General features: G+C 42.7%; 1 protein-coding gene across 1 annotated transcript; it reads right to left on the bottom strand.

Annotated features, from left to right (window-relative positions):
- Window positions 1-5092: 5092 nt before the first annotated feature.
- LOC122407480 (homeobox protein Hox-B5-like) lies at window positions 5093-7540 on the bottom strand. The gene is made up of 2 exons (XM_043413722.1): window positions 6765-7540; window positions 5093-6425 (listed from the first exon to the last, which is right to left on the bottom strand). The coding sequence occupies exons 1-2, from the start codon at window positions 7486-7488 to the stop codon at window positions 5836-5838; spliced, it is 1314 nt and encodes a 437-aa protein (XP_043269657.1). The 5' UTR covers window positions 7489-7540; the 3' UTR covers window positions 5093-5835.
- Window positions 7541-18630: the final 11090 nt, after the last annotated feature.

Genomic DNA, 18630 nt, shown 5'->3' with positions numbered 1-18630 from the left:
CGCCTCGTTCACCAAATGCTCGATAGAATTCACTCCATTCGCGATAAGTAGAGCCATAAAAGCAAACGAAAATTGTCACGACTCTGAAAAGAGTTATCCCGAAATCTTCACCGCTCGATAACTTTTCATTCTTTTATTTTGAGCTCAGCAATTATTCAGGATTGTTTTACTATTTAATTGGATTGAAAAAACGTTTTTATCTTTTTCATTTGTTCACCGACTAAACGACCAATGTTTTTCCATCATTTACCTTTAGAATTTACCGACTGTCAAAAATTTTTACATATCAATTCGGTCGTTTCGAAATCTATTTTTTTTTCATTACTAGATAGCAATAAAATTTTGAAAAACAATGAAAAACGGCCGGAGCAGATTCGGGAGAAACGAGCGAACGAGCCGAGCGACGCAAAGCATGTGTGAACGCTCCGCAGTAAGAGTAAATTGCGATCAGGTTCCTCGGATGCTGCGCTCCGTAGCCGCGAACAGCGCTGCAAGCACTCCAGAGATGTGGCGGGGAGGAACACGAGACTCGCGTTCTCCTCGGGGGGCGGCAGCGAGGGCAAAAAGGGAAGGGGGATAACGTGACGCGAGGGCGGAGCTCTGGTCTCTCTCAAATCTCTCGACGATTTCATTTTACTGGATTCGATCGTGATGATGGAGAAATCAAAGTGTTGCAATGCGTCTACTCTGTCAATGCATCGATACGTTTCGATGACTATTTTATTTGCCGAGAAAAATTCAGTCTCGAAACTCGGGAGCCAAAATTTCTACGAAAGCCAATTTTGTCTTCCGATTTTCTTGCTCCCGATAATTTTTCCCTTTGATTGATCAATGTCAATAATTACATGGAGCGTGTATCATCGATTTGATGAAAAATAATAAAAATCAAACATTTTTGTCGTTTCGTTGAAAAAGATTTTTATCAATCTTTCCAAAATATTGCAAATCATCAGAAGACTTTTGCCTCTATTTTTCTTCTTCGTTTTTTAGATAGAATTTTATATTTCAAAAATTACATGTTTTAAAGTAGCTGAAGAGATAGTCGCAGCAGTTGCACAGCAGATGTGTCGTGAGCGCTCGAAAGTTCCCGCTGAATTGCGAGGTACCGTCGTCGTGACCGCCCCCGATTTCCCCCTCTTGGCTTTTCGCGCCTCCCCCACTCGAAGCCTCGATTCTCCCTCCACGTTTTCATTGTACACGCGTTGTGTCTCGCCTCGGAGGAGAGCGCGGACTCGACAAAACTGGCTATCTCTTCCGCTTGGTGCAGCAACGCTTTCGAGTCTGCCCGTGGCAGGGGACGGTCGTACGAATCCTCGTCCGACGGCGGTCTCCTCGCTCTGGATCACCGACTCGGCAATCGTAACGTTCCGGTTTCTTATTTTCATAAAAATCTCTGAAAATTCAAGCTTCGTGTGCACGCTCGCAAATTTATGATTTTTCGTAATTTCCTCGGAGGGGTAGAATTCCACTGTTGATGTAGAAAAACATTTTCAATTTTATTCTTCGAATCAGAAATTCATCACGGAGCCAATAACTCGAGCAAAATTCTGAGCAATTTTTAACGTTAAAATAAATTTGCTTCACTTTAACTGTATTTTATCGATCAGCAAATGAGATTTAAAAACATAAATAAAGAAATATCGAATATTCGTTCCGATGACCATAATTTTGCGACGTGTTTCTGGAGAATACAGCAATAAATAAAAAAAAAAATAAATAAAAAAATGAAGCCCCGACTCAATTTCTTGAACGAAGCCATCAAGTCACGGAGTCCTGAACATTTCATCGGGAAGAACCGCAACGGATATTCGCGCAAAAAGTTCATGCGGTAAAATAGAGCGTTTCGTCGAAGAGTCTGAATAGCTCTGTATCGCTTCTCGTCCCGCATCCGCTTCGCCTCGAGGCTTTCTCGTGTCATTCTTTGTTGAGGCCCGGCATTGCCAACTCCCGAGACTCGCGTCTCCCCGCGAGCATTCCCATTAGAATTTCTAATAAAGCCGTTCCAGAGGTGTAAAAAACGGATCGAGTCCTCCATGAATCACTCGTCGTGAGATCAAGCTGCTCGGACACGTGTATCTGTTACGCGTCAAATTCGCAGGACATAGTTTATGCACCATTCCATTTTTTTCATATATTTTCAACAGGCCCTAAGCGTCGTTGGGATAGCAATCAAATTTAAGAGAAAAAATTACTATTTTTTCGCAATTATTACTCCAAACGATTATTATGGCAATGTGAGAAATTTGAAACTTTTGTATTCCGAAAGGACTCTTTTTCCATGTTTTCCAATTTTGTCATCCACTTATTTTGTGAAATAGTAATTTAAAAAAATTGAAACAATCAAGTTTTTGTCTTTTCGACGTTGAAGTTTCGTAACTTTACGTTGCTTCAAATATTCCGATCCAATATTTCAATTCGATCACGTCCGAAGGTCCACTGACGTCAAAAACTCTTGATTTACCAAAGTCACAGCGAAATAATTGGAAATAAAATAATAATTAGCATCAATAGAAGTTTTGAGTGATTCCAGTTTCTCGAAATGTCTCATAATATCATGAGGCAGTGCATGCAGGATCGTCTTTCCTTATTCATCCAACGTGAATTTAAGGGACGAACATTTGGTATCGGTTATTTCGAAATGCCCAGTTGAATTTAGAACTCGAGGGTTACCTTAGAGCTGCCACGCCAGTGGGTTAAACTTCTTGGGGTGAGGCTGACGAGTGCCAGGGCCCGTCACGCGGAGCTGAATGATAGAGAGTTGAGGAGGACTCCGAAAGAGCGGAAGCCTGTAAAAGAGAAAGAGCAAGAGGGATGGAGAGCAAGAGTAGAGTACAGTCCATGCAGGGGGTGTAGAAACAAGGAGCTCGGAGAGGGTATTTTACGTGTAACCTCATAGCGACAGGCCTTGAAAAATTACTCGGATGCTTGGAACTAAAGTGTCTGCTAATAGATTGGGTACAGTGAATGGTTTTGCATTATTAAAAAGCTTCTGAGTTTCCGGGCTCGCGGCGTGCGTTATCAATAACGTGTGAGGATTTGTAACCCGCGGCATGAATCGGCGATGAAATGGGACGTTGACGAGCCCAACTGGATTCGGGGCATGCAGCTTTCCATTAAAATCTGATTGCAATTGCGGGCGAGGGTTGAATTCTTTGAAGATTTCCTGGGTAAACGTTTCCTTTGTTTCCCCGGAAATGGGGAGTCCCCGGTCCATACGAATGTCATGTTAATGGAGGGTCGTAATAATTTTTCGACGAGTCGAATATACAGCGGCGCGTTCTTATGCGAGAGTCGAATAATATCGCGAGTGAAAGAAAAGTATTCAATTTAAGTGTACGCGAGCTAAGACGCGTAACGGGAAAACCAATACGTCTCCGCGAGCCGGCCATGATGGATAGCCGGAGCTATGGGAAACTATCTGTCAAGCACAATATCGACCCTCGCCCTCTTCGCCCGTTCAGCCCCCAGCAGAGCGACAGCTCTCGGGCTTTCGTTTACTCTTTCTTTCTGCCCATTTCTTTCTCTCTCTCTCTCTCTCTCACTCTCTTTTTCGCTATTCCGCGAGTCTACCATTCTCGCCTCCTCGTGTCTCGAAGTATATTTCGTTCATCGAGACGTGTGAGCTTCCCTCTCACACTCGTATGAAAGCCCGAGCTTTACAGAACACACACCGATCCCCCATGCGCCCCGGTTTTCACCGATCTTTCAACCATACTCCAGACACTCTACATTTTCACCTCGTTCCCCCATTTCGTTCCCTCATTCCCGCCATCCGCCATTTCCATGAAAAACCGAAACTGAAATGTCCGATTAATTCTCAACGCATTCCAGTCTCCACATCCTCCGCAGGAGCGTCCTCCCACCAGCCGAAGGAACACGTATCGAAATGACAAGTTCAAAAATGTACAACAATGGACCAGCCACTTTCCACAATAATTTATTCAAGAGCATAAACTGTTTTCATATAGATATGGATCCAGAAGATTTATATTTATGTACATTGAATCATATCATTTACAATTGTACTTACATTGCGAATGGACTAGTATTTTGTTTGAATATTTGGACTTAAAAAATATATTGTCTATCTATATATTCATGTGATCGATATGACTTTTCTAATTCGTTCTATGCTTATTTCATATTTCATTTTATTTACCAAAAATAATTTTTTTTTATTGAATTTGAAAGTTCTACTCGAATATATTCACAGTATTTTAAATGCTAGTAGGAACGTTGCTCAAGCTGTTCATAAACAACTAAAGAATTTTGAAGTTTTTCAAAAATTGCTAGCACGTTGATAAACAATTTTTTTTATAATTCATATGAACAAAAAAATATTTATTTTCACATCGAGTGTGTTTCATTCAAAGTCATTAGCATTAGTTATTAGGATAGCATAAAATTTCTTTCTTGATATTCCAATAAAATTATCAATTTATGCTGCACGCTTTAGAAAAATATTTGAAATATTAACTACGGGAAGATCATTGCGAGGATCAACTGCGTTTAGTGCTCTTCACGAAGGCTAATGACTTCGTGAGCAGGTAAACTGCACGCTGGCGAAAAAAAACTTTCACTTTTACGGTTTTGTGTAGCTCACCCTCTCACTTGATTTCAAAACGAGAATATACGTAAAAACGTTAGAAAATATCGGTTCCTGAACTCAGATGTTCGCAATGATTAACAGGCACAAGTAAACAGGAAATCGATGGACGCTAACTTTCCTAGCGTCTCTGCGGTCTCTGTATTCAAAGTGGCACGGCGCGTCGAGCGAACTACCTTCACTAAAAACACGGTTCACTACTCCAATTTTCGAATCGTCAATAATTATTTGACTAAACTTGATTTGAGCCCAGAAGTTGAAAAGAATGAGATAAACTTAAGAAAAAACGTGGACGAACGCTTTCCAACGATCCACGCGTTCAGCCATCTTGTTTTCCGATGAAGCAGCGCAGCTGCACGATCGAGGGAGCCCCCCACCCTCGTTCTACCAACCCCTCGACTTTTAACCGCCCTGAATGGTTGTCCACGTTAATCTCGAGATATGAGTCTCGTTGCAAGAGCATGTAACATGATTTCAGTATCTTCATCAAATTATTCATTGACAAGCCCTTTTTCACTAGAGAATTCAAACAGTCATCGGGAGTCAAAATATTTTCGCGATCCTTCGCGAGTACCTCGATAAATATAGTCGAAGTACTTTGAATAGTGGAGCAAGATGAGTGGCCGGTTCGCCCTCGACTCTGAATCCGCATTGAACAGTTCGTCGCGTGTTCATGAAACAGCTACAAAAAAATAAAAGAAAATACAGTGAGACAGAGACAGTCCCGAATACCTGGCGTGGGATGCTTTTGGCTGTTTAGGCCGCGTTTAGTTCATAAATCATGCTGGTTGGTTCGCAGAGAGGCACGTATAAAGCCTGGGTCAGCTGCCGCCAGGCAGCGTCCGGCACATTCCCTGTTGTGTGTCCGCATACGCGTCGTCGTGCTTCCCCCACTCGCGGTGCAAGAACTCCGTAACTTCTTGGGACACAGCGTGTATAAACTAAGCGCACGCATAAAAGCGCCAATCTCCTGGTGCTCAAAAGACAGACGATGTGTCTCGTAGTTGTTCGCATGCCGATTGAACAAAAAAAAGAAACAAAATATCCGACCTCTCGACATTCTCTCATGCCTGAATTTATCTTTCTGATCTTTATAACGATAACTAATCATAATTGATGATAGAAATACGGATCGATTGGTGAGAGATGAATAATCGTATTTTAAACGACTCAACGTGTAAAGCTGCCCTTTTTAGCTATTTAGTTAGTGCGTATTATAAATCTCCACTTCACGAGCCAGTGCGGAGCTCCATTTTAGCTGGATGACCGTAACCCAGCATTTGTTGATGGTGAAGTTGGTGCTGTTGATGCGTGTAGTCATGAGCCGAGTACAAGTGTCCTTGTTGTTGATAATGCTGATGATAGCTCAGATAAGCAGCCTGCAATTGTTGTTGCGTTGGATGTTGCTGGTCATGATTGCGTTGGTGATTAATCGCTGGATTGGTCTCCCCAATGACGGCATTTGGCGTCTGATGTGATTGGATCCCGTGCATCATGATGGCTGACCCATTGGCGGATGAGGTCATCTGCAAAAGTCCGTCAGTCGAGGGATGCTGAGCCTGCGGTGAATGCACCTCGTCCGATATTGTCGAATCCATCGAATTGTACACTCCCGTTTTGCCATCTTTCTTCGCCTTCATACGACGGTTCTGAAACCAAATCTTGATCTGTCTCTCCGAGAGACACAGAGCGTGCGCGATCTCGATTCTTCGTCTTCTCGTGAGATACTTGTTGAAGTGAAATTCCTTCTCGAGCTCGAGGGTCTGGAAACGCGTGTACGTTTGTCTCGTCCGCTTTTGTCCGACTCCGGCAACGTCAGCTGTTTGACAAATGATTACTTCAGCATACCAATATATCTCGTACAATTCATCATTGGATCACAGTTTTTTACTTTATCTTTTGTTCATTATTTTTCATCAAATTAAATATATTAACAGTGCTCGAGATCCAGGGAAAACTAGTTCTGACTCCTCAAGCCTGAAACAGTTCAGCCTAATCGTACGTTCAGCAAAGAGCAGTTGAAAGAAATTAACGTTCGACACTTTCAGCCTTCCGACTCCAAATTCCAATACGTGTCGATCTCGTTTGAAAGTGTCAAAGAACAATAATAATTAACTCTAACCTCAACGACATTAACCTCAAGTCTGATGTCACTTACCATTAGCATAATTGGATTTCATCCAGGCGTAATCGACCCCTCTCTGTGGTTGTTCATCCCCATACTCACTGGCCTCGTTAGGGCTTGTTTTACCATTGTTATTGTTGTTGGCCCCATAGGGTGAGTAGCCCGGTTGAAGAGCTTCGTAAGTTCCAGTAGGGGATGCCGGTGTCAGAATCGAAGGTGCGCAATTGCCACTCTGCGATTGAGGAGCGTAGTTTTGTTGATAATTCGTCGGGGTGTAGCCAATTGGATTAAGGTCCTCCGATGGGCTTGACCTCCGTTGACGTTTAGGTTGGAAATGATCCTGTGACAGGGATTCAATAGCCAGTCCGTCTAGGGGTGAAGTTCTGTCGGATGTTGAGGAAGGTGTATAAGGCGGTGTCTGGGACGTCACGTGAGAAGTGGTGCTCGGCTGAATCCCATTATTGTTAATCTTCGCGTTAGCTCCACCGGGGTAACTTTCCCTTACAGCTTCTTTGCCATGGCGCAGGAGGGTCTCGAGGAGGCTGGAGGGTGGGGTCGCCGCAGACGGAGCTTCGGTTCCGTAGCTCGGTGCGAGTCGTTGATGTAAGTGTCTTTGTTGCGAGGCTTGATGATGGCTCTGCGGGATTTGTGGATCCGGGTTATACATGCTCGAATCTACGCTACGAATCTCGCTCATTGCCTGGTGATAGGGCCAGTAGCCAGCATCGACGGGGGAATAATACGCCGAACTAGTCATCGTTACGATCACTCTCCAGTCGATGGCACTTTTCAAACTCCCAATAGTAGCTCCTGAGAACGGCTGGCGTACTCGCACTCCGCAATACTCCGAACCTGGCTCACGTCACTGAACTCCTCTCACTCACTCCTGTCCGTTCGAGCCTCTATTTAATCTTATCGCGCTTTTATACCAAAGAATCGAAAAAATGGAAAGAAAATTCTAGAACAAACGCACTGTGAGCTCCGCAGAGCGGTGATGACCGGTCGCGCGCCACTTCGTTTCTGCCGAAAATGTTTCGCGTGTCTAGCGAGACCCGGGGCCCCCAATATTCGAGAGTGCCACGGACCGGGTAGTACACGTACACAATGGCGATAGAAGGGAAATGATTTGTGCGACCCCCGGGTGACGATTTCGTGTGCTGCGTTCTCGAGGGGGGCTCCACGCTATATACAATAACAGCGTAGGACTGTAACTGTGTTCGGTACACGAGGAAACAACCCGTGGGCCTCCTCGGTCGGGGGATGGAGCGCGTGCCAATGGGTCCCCGGAAAACTTTCACCAGTTTTATTGCACCGAGTCCATGCATTTGGCTATATCTGTGTCGTGCATCGGGATAGAAATAGAAAGAGGGGGAAAGCGAGAAAGAATGATGAACGGAAGCGAGACAGCCCGAGGGCGCAGATATCCGAAAAGAAGGAGCGAAGGTGGAGGGAGTCGAAAGCTACCCCCGACGCCGAGTCCGTGGAGCCTTCACCGATGGCAAACCTCGTGCCAGTGTCACCAAAATTTCGCCTTGGGGTGCCCCTATCAGCTGCTTCTGGATACCGATCGGGACGACGGGAGCCACCCCCGAACTTTCGACCACGCACGCATATTCTCCTCGCTCGCAACACGTATCACTCGATTCGAGCGAGCCACGCCGCTCCCCTCCCACTATTAACGCTATTCACACAAAAACCCCCCGTTTTTTCCAAACTGGCGAGAACGATATGGACGTAAGAGCGAATTATTTTAGAGCGAACACAATGCAGTCGCTGCCATGTGTGCAGACGCCTGTCGCTGAAGTCCACCCCACGTGCCACCGACCTTACACTCCGGACAATGCGTCTGATAGGTTTTGGCATTTAGTGCCTTCTGTGGACATATTTTACGCACCTCGTATCATTGCAATCTATGAAAATTGCCGTGTCAATTGAATTCACATAGAAATATATCGAGAACTTTGGACATAATGAATTTATAAAATAAATTTCATTGAGGTTTGAAAATCTTTTGAAAATCTCAACCTCCCAATTGTTTAATCCCGGCTAATCGTGTTTTTCAGGTAAACAAAGAGGCTCCAGTCGGCGAGCATCCATGCGCTAGATATCTTAATACGTAATTCCTGCAACTACGCAAACAGTTTTGCGGGTGACGTCTCTTTCCAGAATCCGTCGTGGCTAACGTAAGAGGAGAAGAAGAAGGCGTAGGAGGACGAGAGAGTGAGAAAGTGAGACGGCAAGAGAGCGAGGCCTTGGGCTTCTGTGGCGTCAATTAATCAACCCTCTCGTGCGACCCTCCCGGGCCGTTATACACGTGCATTTAGCACGAGAGACCTCTCCGTATTTTCATTAATCCCACTTTTCGCTGGCTCGTTTCGACGCATCGTTCCTTCGCTTTCGTTGCTGCCCAAAGGGAGAGCGGAAAAAACGCACACATCGAAGAGGTCACCAGGAAGATACGTGCGGCAGAGAAAATACCTAGGGACGAGACGCACTGCTAATGACGCGAGAGAACGCTCGAGCACTTTTTTCTTCACGCCGTTCATTTTCATAAAGCTCTCAACATCGATGCCTCCAACGAGCCTAAACGTCTCTTGTTCCAGTGTCAAGAAAACTTCAACGAAATTATCTTGTGACGTTTGACACCTCGCCACCCAGAAACGTTTTAAAACAATTAACACTAATAGTCGAGATAGTAATGGGCCTCGAGCGAAACACTCAGTGTGTCTGGTGCGTCTGTGTATATGGAAATATGTACACATATAAATATCTTGGTTTAACACTCTCCGCCTCGTTCATCGTTTCGTACGTAAATGACCAAACGCCTGCCCGCGGAAAAGTGATTGATGAATCGTTCGCCCGGTGTCCACGAACGATGAGTGTAACTGTATATCAAGTCGACCGGAGTAACGATCAGATGGATCCCCAAAATCGTGCGGTACACCAACCTTCCTGACCCTGTCGACTGCTTTATCGGATCATGCTTTCCGGCACATCTGTATGAGAGGATCAAAAAATCCTGTAATAATGCATTTGCATGAGTGATTCTGACTTTCGCAGGAGCTTAAAAAAAACTGAAGGAAATTTGCGGTACGGTTTATCTTTGGTAAACGTTCATGCGGAAACATTTACATTTTTCTTTCAGGCAATTGTACTTTTGCAGAAGAAAATTTAGATCTTGTTGGCCTGGAAATAATTCGTGCCCAAGCATAAACTTTCGATGGCTGTAAAAGCGAATACTTTACACGCTCCGTCGTTACTTTTCTTTCAACGTCTCGTGTTGGATCCTTTTGTTTGCAGATGAAAACAACTTCAGCCAGCTGAAGCTTCGTCAAGTTTTTGGATATTCCAACGAAATTTGTCCCAAATACGCTCGAAGGTTTCTGGAAGAAAAATATAATCGAAACGTCGAATCCGACCTACGACTTTTTCCGGCGCTTCACAAAGTGAATCTCGTTTTGCTTGCTTCTCGCTGCGTTCTCGCACACCCAGCCGGTCACTTTCACCGAGCTGCGCGGTGCTATTAGAAATGGAGCAAGATAGGGCTCTCCCGCTAACGCGCCGCAACGATAATAAATAATAATTCGATAGAAGGGCGACGCTGCTTCCAACACGCCCGTTGTAGCCACTGTGGGAAAGGGACCTCGTATATATAAATATATCGAGAGCACGACAGAAAAAGCACAATCCATTGCGAGCTACGAAACGGTGAGAAGGGTGGCCTGAATACGGAGGGCGCTGCCACGTACCGTATAATAACCGACACAACCATAAATGATTCTTGGCTACTGACTTCATTTCGTCAGTCAGATAATCATTGCTCATTCTCGCTCTCTCACTTCCTCCGCTATGATTTCGGGTGCTTAATGCAATGCAGAAAGAATAAACGGAGACCGAATGAAATGTGAAAAATATGTTCTCGCGCGAGCAACTCAACGTCTCGTGTGTGTATGTGTGTGTGTGTACGTGCGAGTGCGCGTTCCCGCGAGGATACGCCCACAGCAATGATATATTACTGGCTTACCACGTTGCGTTCATTAATGTTAAAATGTCTCTATACATACGCTAACAATAATAATAATCACAAGATACGAGCTTTCAGTGCGAATAACGTTATTCACCTCCGAGTTGTTCGTAATACATGCAGCATCTGAACCGCAGATATGAGTCGATCTCGATAACTCATTCGAAAACATTGTCGGATATGGATGTGCTGAAAATATATTTTGTCTGAATTGAATGACTCTTGACCGCGGAATTGAAATTCCAGTCTCGAATCAAATCGTTCATTTTGAATTTTATTGCGCGGAGAGTGCGGAATACTAATACATTTAAAAAATGATTTAAAGTAGTTTATGCACGAAACGATTTTCTTAGAAAAGTCTTGAAATTTACACAGAGTTTAAATGGGTAGTCGACTGATACGCATATCGAATTTTAAAGGATTCGTCTTATTGGTTTTTTAGATAAACGTCTTTAAATATGAAGAAAAATACACAGGGGTATGGGGGCCATGCGTTAAAAATTGTTTATCTTTCCATCTAACGAATGAACGCTTCTAACGAAGTTTACGAAAAAGTACACAATAACAATGAAGTTTATAATGGAGGTCTGAGAAAAAATTCGAGACAATTGTCTTACTAGTAATAAAGATATATTATGTTAAAGATTGAATAAAATTGGTAAAATGAGCACTCGTAACCTCACATTTGCTTATTTCATCATTTTGTTTCTTCTTGGCTTGGTCCATTCCTGTCACAGCCTTCTGTATTTTTATTAACACTTTTTTCTTTATTCATTTCCCTTTGTGTATTCCCTCTGCGCTCTCTAAAGCAATTTTTCACATAAAAAAATTATAGTATTTTAGCCAGGGACGAATGAAATTTCGAGTTCAGTCAGTGATGGATTCCCACTCAATTAATGGCTTGTAATTTCCTTCGCCAAAAAATCAGTTGAAAAAATTGATTTACAATTTTGAATGAATAACTGACATTAATTTAAATATCTTTAATTAGGAAGTAAAAATCAACTCAATTTAGGCACCCATAAAATACGATCCTGGGGCATGATCTACCTTAATGTTCTGGGAGATTTTCGAATTATCGGACTCGCACCATTTCGATGGGATCAGCTTCTAATCTGAGCGGGAATATTTTTCGTGGAAAACTATTTTTTCAGCCCTCCGGGCGGAAAGTGGCAACTTTCGGCCCGCTGCGCGGGCCGAAGTTGCCGCATTCCGCCTGCGTCGGACAGAAAAATCGTATACACTCCACGGGAGTGAAATTAGACCACCTCAAACCGCGTGCTTATCACCCTCGCCTTCGGCTCGGGTGACAATTCTGCCCGCGGTTTGAAGTAGTCTATTTTCCCTCCCTAGGTGTGTAATATACTATTTCTTCATACCTCGGTCGAAAGTACGCACTTTCGGCCCCGATTTCAGGGCCGAAAGTTCAACATTCCTGCATTGGTAAAAAAAAACACGCTCGCTGTGACAGCGGGCGCAAAAATTTTTCTCTGCACACCTCAGTCGAAAGATAACATTTCTGCGCTGTCAAAACTGCACGCGCTTCATTTGTCTCGGCGGGAGCAAAAACTTTTTTCTGCATTCCGAAAGGTTTGACGTAATTATTTTTTTTACTTTTGACGTTTGACGTTTGAACAGATATTGCTTACGTGTTTTTTGAAAGGTTGTGTCTAGTCATCTGCAAACCGTACGAATAAGATTATGTTATTCATTCGGAAATATGTTATGGAAATGCCATATTATTTCCAAGCACTATTATCAAAACAGTACAAATCTGAACGAATAACATACATTTATCCTTCCAGATAAAATCAATGTGAAAGCCAAAAATAAAGTGACCAGGCTGATAAAATGAATATAGTCGTTCGAAATAATGATCTATTTTCAGCTTCATAGGAATGCAAATATTCATATTAATTATCTTTGCTAATATCTCGTTTTTTTGATGCCTGCCCCCCCGACCAGCAGCACTCGCTTCGCTCGTGCAGCAAATGTCGGGGGCAGGCATCAAAGCATCTTCTATCGATAGTTGCGTATTTCGGAAGAAACGTACTTTCGACCGGCTATGAAGAAAAATAGTATACACTACACGGGCAGAAGTTTGATAGCCCTGAACTGCGCGTCAAATGCCCTCGGCTTCGCCTCGGGCATTGTGACGCGCAGTGCAGGAATATCAAACTTTCTGCCCTTGTGGTGTAATATACTATTTGATTAAATGAATCGAATGGGAACAAAGAAAACGATTTTTGACGCGAGGATTGAGAAATTGTTGTAGTCGAAGTTTACTGTGGCTCGTTGCATTCCTTTTTCCAGTGCCTTCTCTGAAACTCGACCTGAGGCGAAGCGAAGTATGACGTAGAACCTGGATAAACGAATCTTATGGCCCATAACTGCGTTCGTCAATATTTTATGACGGCTATACACAAACACAAGTATCGAGACTTGAGCTGTAAGACTCGGAATGCTTTCCCACCCCCTCTATTTTCGTATCCAAGAGGGATGAAAGCCACGTGGGTCAAGAGTCCGGAGTACAAGAGAGATGTCGTAGAAACGGTCCGGGGACACGCGCAGCCACGCGCCTCTCGTTGACCCCTCTCACGTCATAATAATTTTTATTTTACCTTTCCAAGCCGGAGGAGCGGGCTCTCGAGCAAAATTATGGTCGGTTGTTGTCAGTTTTCTCGTCTCTGTCACGGCGTAAATCTTCGACAAGACTCGCCTCTTGGACGTCTTTCTCAGCGGCCTCGACTCAGTACTTTGCAAAAGCCTTGCATTCTCCGCTTTTCCACGGATTACAACAATAAACCGTAAAACTTTCACTCCCTACTTCTCTCCCAATGGAATATTCCTGCTCTCCTATATCTCGTTCCGCAACTTCGTACCAATATTTACATTCGGAAAAGAAATGAAAAAAAGGTAGTGTGACTGACTCGAAAATTGGCTGGATGTTTTCCTACGGGATTTTCTTGTTTAGCACGCGCGTCCAATTCGTCAAACTTTCTTTCACTCAGGCAAAATATTTTGTCACGCAACGGCGGCTTCTTGTGTCCGAAAACCTTTTTTTTACGTCACATAAATCGGCTTAAGATGCTATTGAGATACCGATCTGTAAGGGTCTTGCATCAGTCGATGCATCTTCTTTCAAGAACTTCTAAGTGGGTGAAGGTCGAATGGAGAAGCGGAAAAAGCTTTTTAGTTTTTACCTTTTTTTGCTGGTTCACCAGGCCACTGTTACTCTGTAACGCGGACTGTGAGAGCTCACCGATTGCAGCCCGGTTATTGGGCGTTGGCTCGCATGCATCCCGTTCGAAAATCTCAACTCAATTCGGCCTTCGACGAATTTAATTCGTCGGAGCAAATCCCCGGAGCGTGAAATGGCGTCCGGCTACTTTCAGAAGTCGACATGTGTTCGGGTCTTCCGTCAATACGGTTCTGCCAAATTCAACATTTTCGCTCCCCACACGTTTTTCCCTCTGACGTTCACTTACGCAAACTCAAGCAAGGGCAGGAAGAGCAAAACTCGGACTTTCGGAGACAAACAATTTCGTTCGTCGAGCCTCCCAGTGTCGTTGCGAAGGGGGGCCAGCGCTTGCAACCATTTGGGGAAAATTCGAAATATCGGGAGCCAGATAGCATAAGGCGCGCACAGATCACAGCCTCGGCTCGCCATTATTGTGCGATTGATTTATACTTTGTTTGCAATCCTCTCTCTCTCCCTCTCCCATCTCTTTTTCTACTCATTTCGATGGTTTCACGCTGCGCCAGACTGTGCTCGCGTCTATATAAGATTGCCTTAACCGCGTGCTCCCCGATAAATCGATCTATTAGTTCGAGATTCATCTTTCTTATTCATTCCCTGAACATCGCATGCGTTTCGTGGATGAAATCAATCCCGCAGAACCCTCGAATCGGGCCTCCACTCTCTAACTCCATTGTCAAATAAAAGGGTTCAAGGCAAAATTCAATCCAGTCACTTTAAATTGGTCCTAATATTTGAACATATTTTGGCTCCGTAGGATTTCCATCCAATCATCATAAAGTGGGAGCAGCTTCTGGAAAGCATATTCAGAAATCAATTTGTCTCAAATTCCCTGCATTATAATCGTACAGCAACGAGTGAAATTTACTTTTTTTGTATTTTATTGCTCACTACAATTTCCTTCGTCTCCAAGAGTAATTTCATTACAAAAATCAATTAAAAAATGACCGTCTCCTTCGAAGATGGAGTAAAAATAAAGAAAAATTGTATGAGAGCAAACTTTTTATGATACGAGGCCACACAAATGATTTCATTGGAGGAATACATAGCTGTCAGTACGTACGAAGAAAGCAGGCGTTTGTGATGGGCGGAGCGCAAAAAGTGTCGATTCATTGTTGGACTCTCATCGACATCCAACCACACGACAGCCTCGAGCCTCCATTCTGGTTAGTTTTTCCAATATTGCCAGAAACTGCACGATGGTCGAAAGGGTTAAGAAGGTTTTGGGAAGCAATACAAATAATTCGCAATTCTTAACGACGAGTGGGCTGAGGCTTGATGCAGGAGAGCAAACATCCAAACAGAGGATTATCCTTCTGGCGCGTTCTTGCTGGTTCCGTTCAGGTAAACACTTTGGTAAAACGTATTACGAGTCTCTTGAGAATTTTCAAAAAGATTAGCACCCAAAGGGGTGAACATTGGCACGAATTAGTCGACCACGCCTACGGCATTGTTGGTTAATATTGACACTTTGTGTGTATTCGATACTGCGATTTTCTGGTCGAGTCTTTAGCCCCGTGCTTAATACGCTATTTTTAATTCCTCCGGGATTTGTGTGAGGACAGTTGAGAAAAGAACCTGTTAAAAGTGCCCCCGGGAATAGAGACCCAAAACATCGTTTAAACTTCCCCTCCAGTTTTTCAAAACTTCTCCAATGGCCCTCGAGCGAGCCTCTTTGAATCGTTTCAACACATTTTTTCCCTCTTTCTACTAATTTTATTGGTTTTTTCCCGATGAATTTTAAATACCGATCGATACCATTTGTTTTTTATTTATATTTCTACTCTATTTATAAAGCACACGAATGAAAAGAAGATTAAGAGTCCACCTAACCTTCCGGATGTGTGATTCGCTGTGTATCCCAGTCTGAATGTATCCATGCATGGATGTATATACGTCGAGGCGTCTGCAATGCTTCGTCGTCGTATCAATGCCTCGGAGATTGACAGTGCCGAGCTATGATAAACGATCCTCTTCGCTCCTACAGAGCTACTCCCAGTATTACGGACTCCGATCCCGCACCCTTGCGGCCGCTCCGATCCGGGGGGTTCGTAAAAGAAGCCTGAAGAAAGGAGAATAAAGACTGCTGTGAGAAGTAAACACGTTGTTCCAGCGGAAATGTCGACGAATCGATATCACTTATTTCGGATATTTGCGAACCGTGAATTATACGTTTGAAATTGATTTAAATATTTTTAAAAAATGTGTTAAATTAAAAAATGATTTATCAATTATTCGATTGCAATGATTTTAAGGTAGTATCGATCACGAAAACGTGTGAATCAGTTTTTTTTTCATTCTTTCGACTCGAATTAAAAATAATTCACGAAAATTGAATGTTATTTATTAACTAAAGGGCTTTCAATCGAAATGTTTTACGCTGAATGGTTTAAAGTCTTTTCGAACAATCTCGTCTCTCGAACAAAGTTAGGATTCAACGTCAAACTCTTTTCTCCATAACCAGTCAATTGATAACCAAAAACAAAGACTGAAAATAAAGGCGCGCATTGGAGGTTGATCGGGCAAAGTTAACGAGTCTTTTGCGTGCACCGGAAAACGACGAGCAACGAAGCGCCTCAGTATTGGTCTGTTTGGGCGTGTGTGACATGGAATAGACAGAGGGAATGGTTTTCGCCCTGCAGTTTAGATCTCCTCAGAAGCACGTGTTATCCGTCGGGCTTTCTCTGCGCCCCTGTCCGTAGATGGGCCATCGTGTGCCACTCCCTATACGAGCACGCACATTAAATACCCTTCGCATTTACCGATTATGACGATCAACTAGCAAAGCTACTCTTTAATCCAATCGAGAAGGAATTCCGGAAACACATTTAAACAATAATGGCTAAGTTTTTGCTCGAGCTTTCAACTGCAATTGTCATTCGAAAAAATTTTATTGATTGTTTCACTATGATCAACTGTAATTTCCTAAATTTTTCATTCAAGTTTGTAATTTCTGTAAAATTGGATGTCACAATATTTCTAATTTGTTAAATTCTTCCAGACTTCGACATTCACTCGCCGAAATATTAAAATGACTGAAATATTTTGTTTCAATAAATAAAAAAATCGAGTTATTAACACGCAAACTGACCCAGCCCGAAAATTTTGACATTTTTATCGAACCAAAAATTTTCGACGTTGAGGAAAAGAGGACAAAGAGCAGTAAAAAGATTTTATAGCGCTGAGCCGTGGCCGAGCAGCTGAACGACGATATCGAAAGTCTCTCGTTCGGCGTGCTGAGCTCAACGGGCAAAATGCATCGTTAAGCGAGATCACTGTACTGTGTAGCATGGGCCCAGATAAATGACGTGGTCGCCTCACGTCTGACGTGAATGAAGCCAGTGAATGGCTCACCTATACCCCACGTCGTGGCTGTCCGGCTTGTCCACTGTACTCGCACAGTTCGATACTACATTTATACTCGTATGGGCCACTCTCAGTCATTTCAACCGCCAAAAACCATCATTATTCAGCAGCATTGAACACTTTTTGAGTTTTTTCAATATTCGGTTTCTATGTAACTCAACTTCTGAACTAAACACCAAAAAATTTGAAAAAGAATTTTAACTGAACGATCAAAAATATTAACTTCTCAACTAAACATTGAAAGCTTACAAAAAATTCTAGTATTCTGTCAAATATTTACAATAAATGAAAATAAAACACAATTTCTCGAGTTCATCAAACTGTTCATTTAAGTATTTCAATATTTAGGAGAAGGTGACAATAATTGAGTGTGAAAATTCGATTTTTTTCCCATCAATCTTCACAACTAGCAGTCTTCTGATCCATTTTTCGAAATGATTCCTCAAAATTTTAATGAATCGGAGCATTTTACCTTCATTTTTCACAAATATAATTGGAAATCTGATACGAATATTGAGCTAACAAGATTTTTGAAAAAGACGTGAAAAAGTCAAGAAAAACAGTGGAATGAAAGGTCCCATAGATTAATGGGGAAGTAGATAGCGAGGAGTGTAATGTCTCGACTCAAAATAATATAAAACTATGTGACTTATGAATGTTGAAGCAGCGCGTTGGTGATCGCAATAAATGCTTAATGATACATTGAACGAAGCTTCGCAAGAGCCTCCCCGAAGAGAGACGAGAATCCCAAAGACTTCCACCTCTCGCTCTGTACGTCGATAAATTAAATCCTGGCAGACCAGTAGGGGATCCCCGCATCGAGACTTCGTCTAAGTTAAACATGAAAATCCTCCGCACTAACCTTTCAAAACAAAAACAAAAATTCTTCAACTATTTTTCATTTGTCGTGGGTACTCATAAGAATTTCGAAACAACGGGAGTTCATTATACGATGTTATCGCCTTTCGATGATCAGAAATTCAAAGATATTTATTTTCATATAAAATAAATCGAATAATAGTGTCGGAAGCTTACGTATTTGAAAATAATTAGTTGAAATTTCGAAGCATTATTCTCACTCTTTAAAAAAGATGATGCGTTACTTGTGATTCAAAAAAGCAACTTAACTTTTTGCTCTTTTGATGATCAAAGAAAAGGATAAAATTTATTCCCGCAATTACTAAAATAATGTGTTACTTATTTGTTGAGATTGATCAATTTTTAATATAATCATAGCGGTTAAAATACTT

Source organism: Venturia canescens, chromosome 3, assembly GCF_019457755.1.
Source record: "Venturia canescens isolate UGA chromosome 3, ASM1945775v1, whole genome shotgun sequence".
NCBI classification, from domain to species: domain Eukaryota; kingdom Metazoa; phylum Arthropoda; class Insecta; order Hymenoptera; family Ichneumonidae; genus Venturia; species Venturia canescens.
The sequence above is the reverse complement of the archived record's forward strand: the minus strand, read 5'-3'. Positions and strand labels throughout refer to the sequence as shown.